Here is a 20,222-nt window from a genome sequence, read left to right as displayed (position 1 = left end):
AGTTACTCCAACCCAACACACAACCATAGGTATAAATGACTTTTATAGGGGAAGGGGTAGATATCTGCAATTTGACTGATTGTTGCAAGGTTATAAAAGCAACTCAACTCTGTGAAGGGGGAACAATTGGACCAACAATTCCCTTGCCAGATGTTGGTGGAATGTGAGGTGATATGGGGATGGTGAAAACTGAAACTGAATGTCTTTAGAATGATTACTGCAACTCTGATTGGCACCAGGTATCATAAACCACATTCTCAAATCATGATTTTACTCCACAAGGAATATGCAGACAACAAATTGTCTTACTTTGCTGTATTACAAACTAGTTTATTTATCTTTCAACTTGTGTCACTATCAGCATAAAAATTTCATTTTGAGAGAAGTTATATTTTCAAATGACAAAATACTTACGTAATTAAATTATTGTGAAATGTACATTTTATGGTTTAGTTGATGTATGGCATTATAGGTCAGACGTCAATCATTATAAGGTCAAAGGTCACATACAAAACTTTGAAAAACAAAATTTTCAAAAAAATAAACATTTCAGTTGACATACAGCCTACACACCAGGCGGCATCATTTCAAATGAAAAATAAAATTGCACCACAAATAGCAATAAAGTTTGAATTTTGAAAATAATATTAAGGTATTATTTTTTTTTCATGTTTTTGAAGCTTACTTTATAAGTCGTCGTCCATAGAAAAGTACCCTCAAGTTAGTGTGAATATATGTGTCCCCTTAAGTTGATATGAATAAAACAAAATCAGAGTATTTATCAAGCAGGAGTTATTGAAATACAAATAGTTTGACACTGGTTTACAAATTTATGTAAATGAAATGACTTCAACTATTGACATATCAATGTGTTATGTCATTTGGATCAGTGCAGCACAGTGTGGCGCAGTACAGCATGGCACAGAATTGTCATGGATTTGTTTTCATTGTGTTGAACTTTTAAATTAATCATGTAGTTCACATTTACCTGATTACACACATACTTATGCATAAATTAGCATACATTATAGTACAGCAATTGACATTATGAAGCGTCAAGGGTCTCACCAGCATCAAAGCGTGCTGGTCAGTAATCAATATTCATATACCACTGACGACCTTTAGGTAATTGATATGGATAGATATCAATGGTTGGTTACTACCAAGTCCATAATATACATAACAATTGTGTCTGATTACAAGCATATTGTTTAGGTTACATTTACTATGTATTTTGTTGGTGCAGACCAGTATCAACTAGTATGGGGAGAACCCTGACTACCATACACTATTATTACTGATGTAGCACAAATATTTAGCTTTTACATCTGTGTGAATATTAAAACTTCAATAACTTGGTTAGCTTTTCTGGTCAGATTTTTTACTCATCTGCAGAGAAAGTGGTTTACATGTTTACCCATTCCTATAAACTTCAATGTCTTGGCCATTACACACCCTATGTATATTTACATACCATATTTACACTACTGTCACACTTTCCAAGATACAAAACAAGGAGTCGTGATTCAGAACATAGTGAATTACCTTAATAATACAACTCAAAACCACACCTTTACCAAGATAGTCTTTGAATTTTTGCTACATTCAAACTTTCTGAAATGATTTCAAAGTCTGAGAAATTATTTTTGTAAAAAAATGGTTCTTTATTCTAGAAAAGCGGGTTCCTTATCACTGCCAAATGACCAGGTGGATCAAGGGTCTTGATTGCATCATCAGCTTTTGTCTACCACTATGAAATGGTCTCAACGGGATCTGGGTTCTTCCATCAGATGCTCTATAACTGTCAAATGATTACATTGATATGGAGTCGTGATTTTTAAACAGGATACTACCACTACCAAATGAACATACAGATAAGGAGTCTCGATTCTACCACTGTAAAATGGTATCAAAGTTAAGAGGCCTGGATTCTCCCAACAGTTCCTCGACAAATGTCCAAAGATAACATAGCTAAGGGGTATGATTCTACTATCACTCACTCTACCACTGAAATAGATTTTACCATCAGTCAAATGATTACACAGATAAGGGGTCTTGATTCTATAATCAAATAATAACAAACTTGAGGGCTCTTGATTTCAGCACCAATATGTCAACAGCATTCCAATTTTGGACGAGAAAGGATGTTTTTTTTTTAACTTACAGTTGATACAATTGGCTATACATTATAAATACTATGATTGGGCCATAAGTTTACAAACACAAATTCCAGAAATGAAGTCATAATCGAGTTTAAAGGAACATGTTAGCGATTTACAAATTAATCATATGGTGACGATAAAACTTCATTTGCAGCTACATTTGCAAAAATAAAATCTTCGTTTTGATGCAGCATACTAAGATCAATTGCCACTGTCATCATCATCATCATCATCATCCTCATCATCGCCATCAATATTATCATCATCGTCATCGTCATCATCATCATCATCATCATCATCATCCACCTAAAACACATAAAGTTTGATATTTGGTATAAAGTAAACAGATGTGAAACAGATAAGACAATTTCAGGTTTCAGTTTACCAAGAAAACACAAACTAAAACTATTGTTGTGACATGTTGATATACTACTCTGGCAACCAAGGTCTCGGTTTCAAAGATAGACACAACAAACAAATACTATTGTTTTGACATGTATGATGTAGATATACGCTATTGAATGAATGTTGGTTTAACTATACTCACAGTAGTGTGGCATTTCTAATAACTTCCATGATCTTGCAGTGTACATTCAAGGGACTTCCAGTGTTTACAGGATGAATTGCACAATAGAGCATGGATGTATTAAAGGAACCCCTATCACCCACTTACGTAATCTATCACACCAAACAACATTTCATGTATAGTTTATGTCCATCTTAGTAAGCATATACACCAAGATTGCCACTGTAGTAAAACAGACAGGCAGGTGGACTGATAGGCAAGGTGTGAAAACTCCCATCTACATTATGTCACATTATAAAATGGTTTTAATGCCATTTCAATGACATACAAAACCTTTGAAGACATCAGTATGATTTTCACGTATATAGCACGCCCTCACATGGTCAAAATATGCCACATTTATCCTGCTATTCACTGACCAATCAGAACGGTCACTTACCAAAGCAACTTTGGATGAGTCATAGCTTTGATTATGGATTAAGCCATTTTGAAAAGTAAAATTGTTACAAATCACTCTATTGGGCAATAGCTGTAAATTGCCGCCAATCAAAACAGCTGTACCAACTATCTCTCACCTCATCTATTGTAAAAATAATTTTGGATCAATATCTGAAATGAGAAGTGTACAAATGAAACGGCCTTACTCTGCTGTGTGACTCTAATCACCATGTGATCAGGATAGTGTAAACATTGGAAGTCTCAAAACAGCACTGCAAGTTCATGGACCTCTCAATAAACTAGTTTTCAGAGAAATCTCCCTACTGAAACTGTAATTAAATCATTAAATAGCTTATCACAGTTGTATCAACATGTTGCAACAATAGTTTTAGTTTGTGTCTATCTCAGTAAACCGATGTCTCAATTACCAGAGTAATAAAAACTGTACATCTTACCGAATGTCCAAGTTCTTTCAACTTCTTTCTATATTCATTTAGTTTGCTGTCTTGGTCAGCTAGTAAAACTAATAAATCATCTTGCTCTTTTTTCACTGATGCCACGTCATCCACAAGTTTCTGTTTTTCCTCTTCATATTTTTCTTTCTCTTCTGTAAGAGTTTTTATTTGTTCTTTCAAATTGTTACTTTGCTCGTCACTTTGACTAACAGGTTGTTCTTTTAGTGTCTTATTTTCTTCTTCCAAAGTCTGCTTGATTTTAATAATGTTTTCTAATTCTTTAGCTAGTCTGTCAATCTCTACATTTCCTTTGGAAACTTGACTTTCTAGGTCTGAAAGTTTGGACTCCATGGCAACCTTCTCTGCAACAAGTGCCGCATTATCAGATGCAGATTCAGATGACCCTTGACCCTGAATAATGGGAGTAGAAAGGATGTTAATATCATATTATCACTATCATATTTTATTTTGGCTGACTGCAAACAAACAAACAAACAAACAAACAAACAAACAAACAAACAAACAAACAAACAACCAAACATTACTTACCAATTCCTGAATTTGTTTTGTTAACTCTTCACTCTGTGATTTAAAATGTTTAACTTCATCTTCTTGTTCTAAGACAACAGTTTTTAGTTCTTCTAATTCTTGATTTTGTTCACTAATTTTAGTTTCAAGTTCTGATATCCTTGGAGAAGTGTCATCAGTAATTTGTTGAGATATGTTATTGCTAGTGGGCCTAGACTCAGCCACTGCCAAATCATTTTTCTAGAAAAACAAGTAAATATCAGTTTCAGGTTAGTGTTAACCGGCTCTGTTTGATACAACTGTGCAGAAACCAATAACAAACAGTACATGCTACACTTTAAGATACAGTTTACGACAGCAAGTTTGACTGAATAGTTTCTTCAAACATTTTGTCTAAATAAAATGAACTAAACTGCAACCATGCAGACATCAAATGCCTAATCAAAACATTGGTGTTTGAATGTCTGCATCTACTTGAGGTACGTTTACATGATTTAGACAAACTGTACCAAGAATAATGATCTTGCTAAAGTATGTATGTGTGTGTCTATGTATACACATCTGTGTTTCAGTCTGTCTCTTCTGTGTATGTGTACATGTATGTGTTTCTGTCTGTCTGTTTTGTGTTTGTGTATGTATCACCAGACTCAGTTTGGAGGAACTGAAGGGAGCAATGGCAGATAAACCAGGGTGGCATATCAGAGTGTCTGAGATCTCGACCGCTGTCGATGGATGATGATGATTTGTGTATGTGTACATGTATGTGTTTCTGTCTGTCTGTTTTGTGTTTGTGTTTGTATAACCAGACTCAGTTTGGAGGAACTGAAGGGAGCAATGGCAGATAAACCAGGGTGTCTGAGATCTCGACCGCTGTCGATGGATGATGATGATTTGTGTATGTGTACATGTATGTGTTTCTGTCTGTCTGTCTGTTGTGTACATGTCTGTGTTTCTGTCTGTTATGTGTGTTGTGCATACGTGTACATGTCTGTGTGTATGTTAGTGTTTATCTGTCTACATGTCTGTATTTCTGTGTCTGTTGTGTGTATGTGTACATGTCTGTCTGTCTGTTTTGTGTGTGGTGATTTAAAACTTACAATTTTTTCAATTTCTTCATCCTTGTCTCTCAGTTGTTGATTTAATGTATCCTGTACTCTTTTCAATTCTTCAATTTCTTGTTGTAATTTGGCACCGTCTTCATTATTTCCATTTAATCCAAATGAGTCTAAGACAGCAGTTTGTTGTTGAACATCACCTTGACCAAGAATATCTGCAAATAATAACATAACAATTTATTTCGATAATGTAGATATATGAAATGACCACAAGAGGGCATTGTATACTACTGGTGTTTCCATCCCCTCAGCCTTGTGTACGGTTCAATGATGTAGACTTGTCATATGACCACAAGAGGGCGCTGTATACTACCGTTATTTCCACCCCCTCATCCTTGTATACAGTTCAATGATGTAGACTTGAGATATAACCACAGCAAGGAAACAATATATTTGGTAGTACGACATGTGTACATACCTTGCTGTCCTTTCAAAAGGGCGTACTGGTCTCTGAGTTGCTGGATTTGAGATTTTTGTTCTTCAATCTCTGTTTCTGCTGCTGTGTATTTATTTTGTAAATCGCCAAACTGATTTTTCATATCTTGCAGTTCGTTGTCCTGTTGAAGGAAATCATCAATTGTGATTATGGCATAACAACTTTGTTTTTGGTAAAAACTGACTGTGCATCAGGTAATATAAAGTCACAAGATGAAGCAATTTTAATTCATGAGTTAAAAAACAAGCAATTTTTGATACTCTCTTTCACTTAATATTTGGAACAGTATTTCGGCAAATTCTGTAGAAATGTATGGTTGTGTTTAATATGTGTATATTCATCTGCATATTAAGAAAATTGTTTGGAGGACTACTACCTTTATTTCCTCCCCTCTGTGTATGATTAAATGATGTAGACTTGTCATATGACCACAAGAGGAATACCAGCAAAAAAGAAATAAATAAAATAATGATAGCCTCTAAATAGTAGACCTCCATGTAGACTAACTTTGACCCTACAGATGAACTAGAACGAGATAGAATTTTAAGAGTTTTACAACTAGAATGTAACATTGAATTCTTACCTGTTCTCTAATCAATGTTTTATACTGTGTTACAATATTATCATGATCCTCTATTGTTTTCTTGTAGTTTTCAGTGTCTGTTGTTTCCTGTTCTGGTGATCCCTTCACAGCTTTCAGAAGAACACCTGAAATCATACCAAAACCAAGAATGTTATCTCTATAAAAAGTAAATACTGAGCATGCGAGAGAGAGAGAGAGAGAGAGAGAGAGAGCGAGAGAGCGAGAGAGCGAGAGAGAGAGAGAGAGAGAGAGAGAGAGAGAGAGAGAGAGAGAGAGAGAGAGAGAGAGAGAGAGAGAGAGAGAGAGAGAGAGAGAGAGAGAGAGAGAGAGAGAGAGAGAGAGAGAGAGAGAGAGAGAGAGAGAGAGAGAGAGAGAGAGAGAGAGAGAGAGAGAGAGAGAGAGAGAGAGAGAGAGAGAGAGAGAGAGAGAGAGAGAGAGAGAGAGATAATAACTCACCTTCCAGTTGCTTGAATAATGTAGTAAATTCATAATCAAAGAGAAGCTGATCTGGACTGTCATATCTCATTTGAGGTTTACTGGCAGCTCTTGTATAACTTTCATGTTTTGACACACCATCCAACTTTTCCACATATGATTCACTACCTATTCTTTTATCTATCAACTGTCGTAAGTTATCCCTATAAAAGGTAGAACCAGAGTAAACTGATGTTAAGAAAATGTGGGAAATGCTGACACTACAGAACTCTGTCATTGTGGCCCTCATGTCAGATAAGAGCATCAAAACAGTGGCCAAACAATTAACTATACAATCTTTTGTTTTCATCATTAAAATATGGTGTACTCACTCATAGCCCCTCCACCACAGTGGTGGATGATCTATGACTCACTGAAATATAATGTGACATGATTTGAGATTCTGTCTTCTAAATAGTAGGATGCTACAAATCTATGGCAAGTTGGCCTGGTTCATTGTACAGGTAGGGGTGTACATGGCAGTTTGGAAGACTCCTGCATAATATGTAGCATCCCATCATTTCTAGGCTGATTTCATTTTTGAGCTGAGTCAGTATAAAGGGACTGATTGACTGTAACTATTAAATGTGGGGGGTGTGCAGGTCAATATTGAGGGTCTTCCTCATGTAATGTTACTAATATCTGGGAGTGTGAACAAGACAGGACTTGTGAGGTCAATATTGAGGGGACTTTGAATGCTACTATTGAATGTAGGGGTGTACAGATCAATATTGAGGGACTTACCTATTAAATGCTACTATTGAATCATCATTAAACTGTACAGAAATACCCAAAAGGAAGGCACTAAGTCCCTGTATCAATTGGTCTGTCTCATCTACATTATCTGCTACCTGTGATGTCAGCTAATACAGGTTGGGTCAAGGAAAAGATACATGACTGCCAACACAGTGTATACATGATGGTTTGTTTGAATGACAATTTTGAACTCTCTAAATTATCCTCCATCTTCTTTCATCCCCTTTATTGACTCTACATATTATTAGTCTACCCAGATCCTTTCTAACCTTTCCTCACACACCTTAGTAACCTACACATACATGAAAAGTTTCAGTTTCACACACATGCACACCATACGCCAATCTGATTAAAATCTGATGTGGTGAAAGTGGCTGCATTGCTTTATTTACCTCCATTTCCATCGTTTTGTTTTCAAATCCAGGTGACTGGCACCTTCCAAGCATTCACAGAACAACAAACGACAATAAATGAAGGAAATAGAGGTAAAAAAGAAATCAAGCCGTCTTCACCAAATCAGATTTTAAACAGATTGACCACACACAGAGACACTCACGCACACACACACACACACACACACACACACACACACACATACATATGTACGTACGTACGTACATACATATATACATAGACACACACACAGACACAGACAGACACAGACACATACACACACACACACACACACACACACACACACACACACACACACACACACACACACACACACACACACACACCATGTAAAGGATACATAAGGTACATTAGAAGGATTATTAAGGAAGTGAGCCACAGCGATAGGACATGATGACATCCAGGAACATAATAATATCAACAATCCCACTTTACTTTGTAGCTTACTGGTTGGCTGAAATTAAGATAAAAATTAAATTCAAATTTGTAACATTTGAAAAGAACCAGAATCAACGGCAAACAATATCATTCCAACATCTCATGTTTTTGACATGTATATTTTGTTTCATTGCTATCCACATTTCATCAGTTCACATGACTTGGTACATTTTATATTTTATACACACTTTTGATTTACACCATTTGGTGTGTATTTTTCAATAAGTAAGAATTAATGAAAAACATCAAAAGTCACTGAGATTTAAACGAATCTTCTAAACTCTGCTACACAAGTTATTACTCCAATATAAAATGTGAATGAATTTTTCAGTAAAACTGGTCAAAATCTCTTGTAGTTTTTACCATTAACTTACCTGTGCTAGTATATTTGTACATTGTTGTAGCAATGACACAGGTGGAGTCCCTAGGCTAGTAGCTAATTGCACACGTAGTAGTTGCTCTTTTTGAGCAGTGTTGTCTTTGAGTGCGTGTGATAACGCTATTGCTGCACACCAGTTAGATAGAGGGTCCAAACTAAATAAGCCACCACATAACAACTGACCTGCTGTTACAGTACCCACTGTAAGAGATAAATAAAATGACACATTATTTACAAAATGTCACCCTATCTATTAGGAACAGTGTCTTGTTTACCACTCCATACCTTGATACCACACCATTTCTCTGAAACCCAGATGCCAAGTATTAATATGTAAATTAGTGTTCTCTCACAGAGTTTCTCAAAGGGTATTGACTTGCTTGTGTTTTTAAATTTCAAATTTATAATACCAAATGTGACTGCCAAGTGTGATTTGAACAAAATACATTGGAACTATACATTACATATCATACGATATATCTTCATATGAAAGTTAATCTGTATTGGTAATTCAATATGTTGCAATAAACTTTTGATCCAAACACAAACTTGAAAAATTGTTACTTGAAATTATTGACTGAAAGATCACTTAAACAAGATTCTTAGAACATAGATGTCCAACCTCCAGTTCATTGGAAGTTTCCCAACATGTACATCTAGAATCACTGGGACATTCTGTTGACATTGACAAAGTGAACATCCTTGATACAGAAACCAAGCATCTTGAGTGAGGAGTGAAGTTATATCAGAGCATACCAACCATCACTAAACAGAGATGGAGTGCGATACAAGCTTCCAGGCACCTATGACCCCTTACTAAGTTCAAGTGTCCATAAGGTCACATGTTCTGAATAATGGATCAAGTTGACAAAGACTGCATACTATGCAGTCGAAAAATTTCAGGTAACAATTTGTAAGTTTGTGTTTGGATGAAAAGTTTAATGCAACAAATCGTATGATATAGTACAAACTTTTTTTGTTTTATATCACATCAGTATCTGTATTATCATTTTGGTTGTTATAGCATGTCTGTCATTAGTTTTGGAGTATTACTGTAGTAACAAACCATTGATTCATATTTCTTGCATACACAAGTCATAACCTTCAAGTCTCTATGTGAAAACACCATGAATGTTATTAAAACTTAGTCTATCTAGTTTTGTCAAGCACTAGTCATCACCCTACTTTAGGAATGAATAGTCTAACCAATCCATATAAACTATATGGTTGTTCCAAGTACAGAAGCCATATAGGGGTTACTTATCACCCCTACTTTGTCAAGTAATAGTCTAACCAATCCATTCAAAACAATATGGTTGTACCAAGTACAGAGACCACATAGGAGTGACTCAACACCCTTACTTTCTGACTAAGTACTCCTACGTGCTTATTACCTTTAGATAGATATTCATGAATATTCAGTGTTCATCTAATAAATATGTATAACTGCTAAGTCCCGTGAGGCAATGGTGGACCAGTTTGGAAACAAAAGCAGTGAAAAAGAGTTTCAATTTTGGTTTTTCTTGGCAATCTCACGATGTGAAATCGTGACATGACTCTCCAGAACCCAAAGTCTATCAAAATACAGGTATTTCCTGGAGTGGCGCTCCCTTTAACATTGTATCTCTACCTACTATTGTGACCTTTGACATACTCTACAAACAAACAAACAAACAACATATCTACTGATTGTACATGTACTACATTGAGCTATTGTGCAACATGGTGAAGAAAAACATGGCTGCCGTTTGGTTATATACACTGTACTTCTTTGAAAGTGACTTTGAGCCTCCAAAAGACAAATATAAACATATATGTGGTGAAACTATGGCGAAAGGTGTTTGCGGTAATAATACACAAAATATTCTGAGACTCCAGCCCATTCCGTCAGGTCATGCAAACTACCCCTATTTCCTCTACACAAAATCTCACCATTTCCACTCTGTTATTGTTGCCATGGCAACTGTGCCAGTTTGTTGGCTGCCAGCCTGCCTATTTTCCTCATTCAATACTATTTTTAAGTCAACACATGTGATGTTAACTGAGTGATGTCTACTTTCAAATGTTTACATTTTTACTAGTGAATATTTCTTACTTCAGTGTTAACATTCGAGGGTTTTTTAATATTGATGAAGAGTATTACTTCAAAGATACTGTGTCTGATTAATATGACATTAAATATTCAATTACCATGGCAACACAATGTGAATGACTCTCCCTCTTCACATCATGCTGTGAATGATGAATTATTGTGATTATTTCTCATAAATGTCAGCTGTAAAATTATCACGTGTACTCCCATGTGATGTCACCACCATGCAACCTTTGACCTTATGAACTTTGACTTTATGCAAATCAACTCATGAGCCCAACATCTGAACTCTGATTTGGTTGCTATGGAAATAATGTAACTATAGAAACAAAATCAAACTTATCTTAATGAGGAATAAGTATTTGACAGCAAACAATGCAGTTAGCACATTGTGTGCTCAAATTTACTTATTTTCAATATGCAAATATATGCAAATTATACCTCAACATTAGAAATAGCACAATGGGACAATTTTGCATTTCACTAATTATATGTAAATATATGCAAATGAATAATGCAGATATGATGAGACTGGGTAGGCATGCTATTTTGTGTGAACAAGAATAGAAATCAGATTTCAGATGTTGAACAGTGTGACTGTTGTGTTTCACTTGCAAAGGAACAACATTGCATACCTTTGTCATAAAGAACTGTATTCATAAGAATATTAAAGTTCCACATTTCAATAAAAAATAAACAAACAAAAAATTAGGAATTTTGAGCTGGGGTGGATAAGGTAAGGGAAAGGTTCGTGAAAGAGGTACCTGATGATAAAAACCCAGGAATTAGATGATAAAGGCAATGAGTGGTATCTGGAAAAGTGCTGGATATTTTTTAAGTTTTAGGGACCAAGATGAAATAGGCAGGCTGCAACCAGGAAACAATGTCATGATATAACCATGATAAAGTGATTGAATGAATTATAGGGCAGGCCTTGTCATTGGAAAGGAGAAAACAAAGCAACAAACAACCAAACCGTGAACCCCCTGGAGAGAGGAGTTAGTGCTGTAAGAAATGAGTTAGTCTGTGTACTATAGTTACAGGGTTCATATAAGTACAACCCTATTGGGAAGAAGAATGTGTTTTACAACTACTGACATCAGACTGTGGATGAACAGAACCTGTTACAAACAGGGAAAGTAAACAAATGAATTGGATTAATAACACTTGGCATAGCATGTTGGCACAGCAGAGACTTGTATTATTCCATCATTTGATAAGTACAGTTGTATGACCACTTTACATAATAGTTCATGTTCACAAACAAATTTCCAGTTACCCTGGCATTTCATGTACACATAAAGAGGCCATTAAAACTGTTCTTATGAAATGATAAGAGTGTAATTTACAAGTCTCTGTTGTCCCAACATGTTGAGTCAAGTGTTATTAATCCAATTCATTTGTTTACTTTCCCTGTTTGTAACAAGTTCCGTTTGTCCACATTCTGATGTCGGCAGTTGTACTACACTTTGGAGTTTGAAAGGTCATCCTGAGTGATTACATAAATATATGCCAATGTGTGTATACATTTGATTTGTCTACTGCAACTGTTTATATATATTTTACAACATATTTCAAACATCAAAAAATACAACTAGCTGTTCTTCATCACCAATGATATTTGTCCTCATTCAGCCAAGGAAAATAAGAGTGACCTAAGGAGCCTTGTCACTCACAGTCGACAGAAAAGTGGTGACAAAAACCTTAGGTCATGAGAATTTTCCAGCTGAATGAAGAGAAATATTGGGAACTAACAAAATTATACCTCCGCAAGAATAATCTATGAAAAATTGGGATAATTAGTGTTGATTTGGAATGTTTTGACTCACATTTCTAACACCACAGAACCATAGATGTTGACAAGTATTGTCATGATGTACAACAACCAGGGTATAAATCCCATGTTTTTTGTCCAAATGCCCTTGGTTTACATATGAATGAGACTTGGGTATTTATTTTGGATTTTTCATTTATAAACCAATTTTGTCATGGATTCCTACTTCCAATGTATGCCAAGTCTTTGTTTGTAACTCAATATTAATTGCAAAAGATTAATAAATGTGTAAAATCTTTGATACTGTACGTACAATAACAAATATTTTACACATTTTTTTTTGCTTTTTGCAATGTATTGAGTTACAAACATAGACTTAGCATATGTTGTTTCACATTGATTTTTCAAGTAGGAAGCCATGATAGAATTGTTTTATAAATTAGAAATCCACAATAAATACCCAATCCTCATCCACATGATCATTTCAAATGAGGTATAATTAACACTGACTTGAATGTAAACTACACATAATATCGGTACTGGTTTTTATATAAAAATAAATAACAGGAGACTGATGCCAGTGATGGATCTAATATTTTAGACAGAGTCTTACAAAATGGGGTTCTCTTACCTTCTGCACTTGAAGGTAATAGTGTTGATACTATCTGGGCTTGACCAACTTCATTTTTAAACAGAAAACATTGAAAGCAGTAGAGGACAGCACAGCGGAGTACAAATGGCTGCTTTTCATTCACCATAGACATCAAAAGTACAACAATGGCTGGCCTACAGACAAGAAAACATCACATTAATTTTGTCTTTTTTTAAATAATACACACACAAGACGTACCATTTTAAGTGAACTACATGTAATAATAATTGAAGGGTTAGAGTATTCCAAAACAAAGTCAATAAGAAATACCCTCATTAATGAGACAAAAACCAAAGAGAAAAAGACATTGTAGTTACCTTGGTGGGTTTGAGGGCGCTGTCACAGATGCAAAATAGTCTTGATTCGTGTTGTTGCCTCGAATCACCTCTGATACAGTGTTGATTGTCTGGGAAGTAACAAATTTTGCAAAAAATAAATCACTTGCATGATAATATAAAATCACATGTATGAAGTATTCGTATAATATATCCTGGGGAACCTGGTAGGACAGAGATTGTTATGTGAGGGATTTAATTCTATACACTTAATGGCACCACACATTGTATGCTCCCTAGTGAGGTGAGGATGTATCAAGGGTTGTACCACAATAGGTCTGTACCAGGACTACTAATTGTATGTATTCTATTCAGCACAGTTTGTATCAATATACTTGAAATATAAAATTCTATTACTTTCAAAATTATTACTTTCTATTCTATATCCATTTGGATAATGCTGTACAACTAATATTAACTGCTTGTTTTATGTATTTCTACACTAAAGTGTTACCTACTGATTCAATGCATTTAATGGTGAACAATATTACAAGTAAATAAGTATATCAAACAGTTTCAAGGAACATTCCAGTTGCTGCTAGTGCAGTTTTAAATCATAGAAATTGATGGAAAAAATGTGAAGTTTACCTCAGTCAGAATATCAGCTGGTACACCACTAGCCATTAGAATTGTACATAACTGTTGTAGTAATGAACACTGATGCATCACTTTTTGACAGGCTGCTGTGGCTTGTTGTGGGTTGCTAGGGGATACCATAGTACGGATAACTTGGAGCATAAGATGAATGTTGGTAACTTTCTGTGCAGACCATCCTGTTTCTGTGCCTTTGGGTTGAGCTGCCGACTGAAGATCAAAGAATGGTGCTAATCTCTGTATAAAACTGAATATAGAAAAGAAACCAATCAGGTTTTACATGTATAATTCATGAACAGAGGTCAAAGGTCGAGTACCATGAAAAAATAGAGTTCAAAGGTTGAGTGGAGAGAACACTTGACAAGGTCAACCACCAAGACTGTAGGATACATAGATACATTGTATCACTCCGCCCTCACTGGTCTGCTCTGTCTATGCTCTATGAAAGGCGTTAATTGATGTGTGAGGGCGCTCTGTCCATCATGGCATACCTTGCACACTTATCAATCACCCGGCCTTGCTAAGGAGACTACTTAAAGCCAGGCCTTATTACAGAACATGAGCTTGGGATGAACAATGCTGAAAATTGCTTACAACACATTACTTACCTTCCTTCTTTGAAAAATGTTTGGTTAGAACTGTTTTTCTTCAAAAGATTAAGAAGAAGTAGTAAACAATCTTCTACAACAATGCCACCATCACTGTTACCTTCCTCTGATATGATTTCAAGTAACCGTTCAAATGCATTCTCAAATGCTACAATCTTCTGAATGGCTGCATTGCCTTTAGTTAATTGAATCAAAAGAAGCAAACCCTGTAAAGAAAGGAACAAGAAAACCCTATTATAGACATAACACATTTTTAGAACATCAAATTTTAGATCTAAAGACATTTGTAGTAGTTCCATATTGAGGAAACGGTGGATCTCAAATGTAGTTGTATTTTTTGCCTCAGAAGGCATTTTGGGGTGAATGAATGGTAAAGTTATGTTTTGGTAAACAACAATGAACCACATTTTAGGCAAAGCAAATTAAAATACAAAAAAATGTGATGTAGAGTCTGAGTGGATCCCATTTTAGATTATTCAGGCAAACAACAGACCTCATTTTAGGCCAAAGGACGGCACATATACACAGTCAAATAGGTGGAGTAGCCCCCGGGAGGGGAGAATCAGCTTTGGAAAACTACATCGCCAAAATTTAAATAAACAGAACTATGTAGACAGGGTGAAAATGATGAAATGCTATTGACGTTAGCTTTGAAATCAGAGAATTGAGTAATATTGAAATCAAAAGTGACTAAATCAGAGAAACTGTAGAAATCAGCAACTTACATCATTTCTGATGACTTCTCTACTGTCTGACAGTAAATCAACCAGTTTAGACACACCCATTGGACTGACAAGGATTGCTTGCTGTAGTTGGTTACTTCGATTCATTAACAAAGACGTCAGTACCTTGACAGTTGGTCTTCTTACATGGAAATCATATTCCTGAACAAAATACAAGGAAATGTCAAGTATAAAAAACTCAACATAAGTGGACTATATTCATATTATTTAAAACCTTAGCACGAAGCGAAGTACTTCCGCAATATACAAATTGCTAAAATATTCATGAATCAGCAGTCAAAAGACACAGTCTCTTCCCCCTCCCCCTAAACAAACTTCACAAGTGCGACATCGACATGTTTATATATGATGTAAATCATGATGAAAATTGTAATGGTCAAACCACTACGATTGATGCAATGTAAAAACATGATGATAAAGACATTTAAAATACTACCGGAAACTCTGCACAGTATCTCACATTAGAAATAAATTTTTTATCAACCTATCAACATCCCAGTAGTAAATATAGAACCTGTTATCATTGAAGGCATAAAATTTGAAATTTGGTTAGAAGTGCAAAAATGGAGTTCAGCAATCACATCGATGCCAGATCCCTCCCCTATAAATGAGCTTGAGTGACATTGTGCGATTGTCCCTCATAACCTAACCCAAACTCCCTAGTTTTGTATCAAATATTTATCTTTGGTACAGTCCGTCTACTGTTCTGCACTTTTTTTCCAATAATTCAAAGATTCTCACCTCAAGCAGACCAAGCAACAAGGAAACGTTATCTTGACTTTTTATAAATATTTCCGTAAACTGTCCACTAAGATCTTCTGGGTCCAGATTCTTCATTGGTTCTGGAGGTAGTTCATCATCTACTGGTATGGGAGAAAAGACACCAAATAATAAATGTTTTTGTTAAGGTTGGTGAAACCCAGTAGAAAGGGCAAAATATAGCAAACTAGCATACTTTCCAATACATTGTGGAACTCAGTCCGGTCAAATGACTGGGGAACTTGGGTAGATTTTACCTGCTTTCCACCATTAACAAAAACACTGATAATGGATGAAAAAAAAATTGACTGCGTTTGGATTATTATCAGTATTTTTGCCAAGGATGGTAAGTAGGTAAAATATACCGAGGTTCCCAAACAAAATTATGATAGATTCCGAGGTGAAGACAACCACTTTTACCCCTTTCCGTTATCCCAGATTCCCCATCCTTTAGAGCATAATGCCTGATTTACACACACTCTAAATTGAGAAATCGTATAGAGGATTTACAATTCATCAGAATTTAAAATTCACAATTTTTACAGAAATAATTTGAAAGTTCTCTTCAAAATGCCTTCACCCCAATAATTCTAAGAATCACAGGATTACTCAGTGTTTCTGTTGAACAAAGTAACAATGGTGACAATCCTTCTTGACCTTTATATTTTCTGCAAAAATGAAACCAACACAACTGGCAAACACAAGGTCCTAACTATTTTGTTTCTAACCACAGTCTCTGAACACTCTTCTAAAAATATTGATCCTACAAGCCATCAACACTGTCGAGAAAATCATTTTTTGTTCTCCCAATATATGGCTGTCAATAACGTCATCTCCCCAGATATTGTCCGAGACAAATTTTTTGTTCTACTTTGTACATATTGTATTATGCAAATAGGGAGGAAGGCGGGTGTATGATGCTTGCAGAAAATCTTTTCACTTTTAGAAATTTTTTGGAGAATGGGGGAGTGTGTCGATACTTTTGAAAACTACTGTTCATTAGAAACATGTATACTTCTTTCTCAGTTGCTTTCACCAATTTGATATGCTCGTAATGCTGGTATCAAGGTCACTATAGGTCAATGACCTCTGAAAATCACCATGATTTAGAAAGGGTAAACCCTACATATAACATAACTTTTTAGGTACTAATACTCTATCAGCTCTGGGGAGAACCCAGACACCATAACTACAGTATTTGGAGTTTCAACTGAGTTTTATACATACCATCTTCTTCTGGAGGTTGAGTTGTTATAACATTATACAACGTGTCTAATGCATAACTCATAATTTCACTATCACCCCTGTCAGTCTGGATCACATCAATCAGGACATCCATGGCTTGGGTACCAACCTCTAAACGAAACTTCTGTAAATACAAACACAAAATATACTTAATGGAGAGGGCTCCCTCAGCTACTAGACTACCATGGCTAAGAGTCCAAGTATAGTTCAGGCAAACGAAATGCAAATGTTGGGGTTTTTTTGGGGTTTTTTAAAAATATATATATACCGCTTTCCCACTCTGTGCTCAAAGCGCTATACAATTTGGTTTCAATACAGTATGACACAAGCGATGGATAAGTTAAAATAGAAGTCACTCTGAAGAGAATCATGACATATCAAATTGTACTTTTGTCAATTAAATTGTTTGTAATATGTATATCATAATACTGCAATTCAGAAATATTTGAAAAATTATGAAACCTGCATCACAGTGTCTCCTACTTTATAGTTATTTCTATATCTTTATTTCTACATCTCTCTTGACAAAATCAAGCATTCTTTACTAATCCTCCATCCAATTATTACATTTACAGCATAGTTACTTCAGAAGTGATTGTCTCCCAATTTATATAATATGGTTATTACTTCATCTCTTTACAATACATTTGATACATATCACACTTTTTAGAAAGTCAATTTCTGAACAATTTATCACTTAGAATTCCTTCAATCTGTTAACAACATTATCAATATCAGACGTTTATTTCCTTTTTTGTTTAAGTAGAACGGTTTTGAGTGAGTGGACATGGGCTGAAAAAGTTCTCCATATTACATATAATTGTAATCCTTGACATAATGATTATCATGGTGTGTATGCCTTAATTAATCAGTTGCTCCAGATGTTAGCAAATGATGTACAGAAGTACCAACAAGACAAATCTTTCATTCTATGCATGGATGTATCAGATATTGTTACCATGGTGAAAATCACATCAGATATTCTTAAAATTTTCCACGACAATCTCAAAATACTTGTTATAGCTTGTTCCCCGTCCATGTGTAAAAATATCCCTACCTTGTCGTAAATCCGAAGTGTTTAACTTTTCAGTGTTTTTGACTCCAGCTCTGAACTGTTAAGATTATAATGTGCCATCTGCCTTTGGTTGACCCTCTGTACTTATTGAGTTTTATTATAATGTGTCTAACATATGTTAGCGGTACCATTGCCTTATGTTTGTGTATTTATATTTAACTAGCAGTACAGTGAATAAAATAACTAACTATATACTGTTCACTAATACATCTGTGGTCTATTTTTATCCCTGTAATAACAATCGATTTATTACAGTACAAATGATGTAAGTTGCTTTGGTGTTTCACTCTTGTGAAATGACATTTTTACATACACTCTAACAACTTCAAATGCAAAAGAAACAATTATGTACTATAATGTAGGGCATTAGGTGCCATACACCATGGGGATGTAGAAGTAGGCAAGTTACCATGTATTAGTTGGAAAGTAAACAATTCAAGCCATTAAAATCATCAAGTCCATGAGTACTCTTTTCAACAGAAGCCTGTTTCTACTGCACTGTAAACTGAAAAGTTTTATCCCTTTTCAATGTGATTGGGCAAAGGATCTTGCTGTGTTGGTTGTGTCTCTGTTATTGTTAGTCTACTAGAATTGAAATGTGTCTTTGTGTAAAAAACATGTTCCAAGAGTGAAAACACCAAACCAACACCATATCCACTGTATTTGTATGCTGTTGTATCATTTGTATTACCTTGGATAATGATTTCAAAGCCCTGACTGCATCTCTTCTGTCATCTAGTAATGTTGACGACTGTACCCGATCAACCAGTCGTGCCACCTGTTATGTTGAATTATAAATAAAATATTAAATTCTCATGATTGAAAAAGATATTTCATAAATTGATCAAGTATACATTTGCTTCTGTAAGTTTTTATTGGATTAAGTCTCCAGAGTTACCATAGAAACATCAAACATGTAAATTTGTCACCGCGATTTCAAATTTCATAATTAATATTCATAACTTTAATAATATGTTGCAACTTGTACGTTCACAATCCATCTAAGATGTTAAACGCGATGTGTTCACGACTAATGTTTGACAAGACTACACGTACGTTTCTTTTGACATAACATTTGACAATATTTAAATATGCATGCATCCTATGTCAATGCCATGAAAATATCTCATCTTGTAAGTATATATGTACTTCTTTAACCGCATAGAACCGTTCCATATTGTACGATGTGTTACAAGAATACGTGTCTTTAGTACACATGATATCCACATTGCACACAGCCATACTTGCTGAACCTTGTACTTCCTGTTTGCGAGGACACCGGATTGTCATCTTCCTAGTTTCATCTGCATCCGAGTTCGGTGATAAATTTTCACTACATAAAAGTTTGACATCTTATCAATACTCGTACTTACTGTATCGGCACCAGTTGGTTGGGAAGTTGGACTCTGCGAGCCAAGAATTCCACGTAGGTATTTCGCCATTTTCGTCTGACTTGTAACTCCCAATCGTACAGATGAAATGGGCATGCGTGAGACGTGGCCCTAACCCATAATGCAAAGCGATTTAGGTACTGACTTAAGGCATGAGAGAGGGCGCCCCACCAGGGACAGAAAATCGATTAATTTTTTGCAGACAGCGTTTTGAATTAATTAGGCAGGAAACAGTGAAGCAGACGAAATC

At 35.4% G+C, this 20,222-nt stretch overlaps 1 protein-coding gene across 4 annotated transcripts; it reads right to left on the bottom strand.

Moving 5' to 3' along the window:
• Positions 1 to 435: 435 nt before the first annotated feature.
• Positions 436 to 20,075, bottom strand: LOC144451972 (general vesicular transport factor p115-like). Of its 4 annotated transcripts, none has more exons than XM_078142913.1 (20): positions 19,955 to 20,075; positions 19,273 to 19,359; positions 17,489 to 17,630; positions 16,244 to 16,365; positions 15,485 to 15,643; positions 14,760 to 14,965; positions 14,146 to 14,398; positions 13,540 to 13,628; positions 13,202 to 13,356; positions 11,432 to 11,446; positions 8,700 to 8,905; positions 8,228 to 8,341; positions 7,462 to 7,580; positions 6,700 to 6,881; positions 6,244 to 6,368; positions 5,643 to 5,781; positions 5,207 to 5,379; positions 4,131 to 4,349; positions 3,582 to 3,992; positions 436 to 2,468 (listed from the first exon to the last, which is right to left on the bottom strand). In XM_078142913.1, exons 1-20 carry the CDS (start codon positions 20,066 to 20,068, stop codon positions 2,364 to 2,366), a joined length of 3,135 nt encoding a protein of 1,044 aa, XP_077999039.1. In that variant the 5' UTR covers positions 20,069 to 20,075; the 3' UTR covers positions 436 to 2,363. The 4 variants fall into 4 exon arrangements, with proteins under 4 accessions (XP_077999039.1, XP_077999040.1, XP_077999041.1 ...); XM_078142914.1 differs by having other exon boundaries at positions 16,244 to 16,362; XM_078142915.1 differs by lacking the exon at positions 11,432 to 11,446.
• Positions 20,076 to 20,222: the final 147 nt, after the last annotated feature.

This window comes from Glandiceps talaboti, chromosome 22, assembly GCF_964340395.1.
Source record: "Glandiceps talaboti chromosome 22, keGlaTala1.1, whole genome shotgun sequence".
Lineage (NCBI taxonomy): Eukaryota > Metazoa > Hemichordata > Enteropneusta > Spengelidae > Glandiceps > Glandiceps talaboti.
Note: the sequence above shows the minus strand (reverse complement) of the source record. Positions and strands in the feature narration are given on the sequence as shown.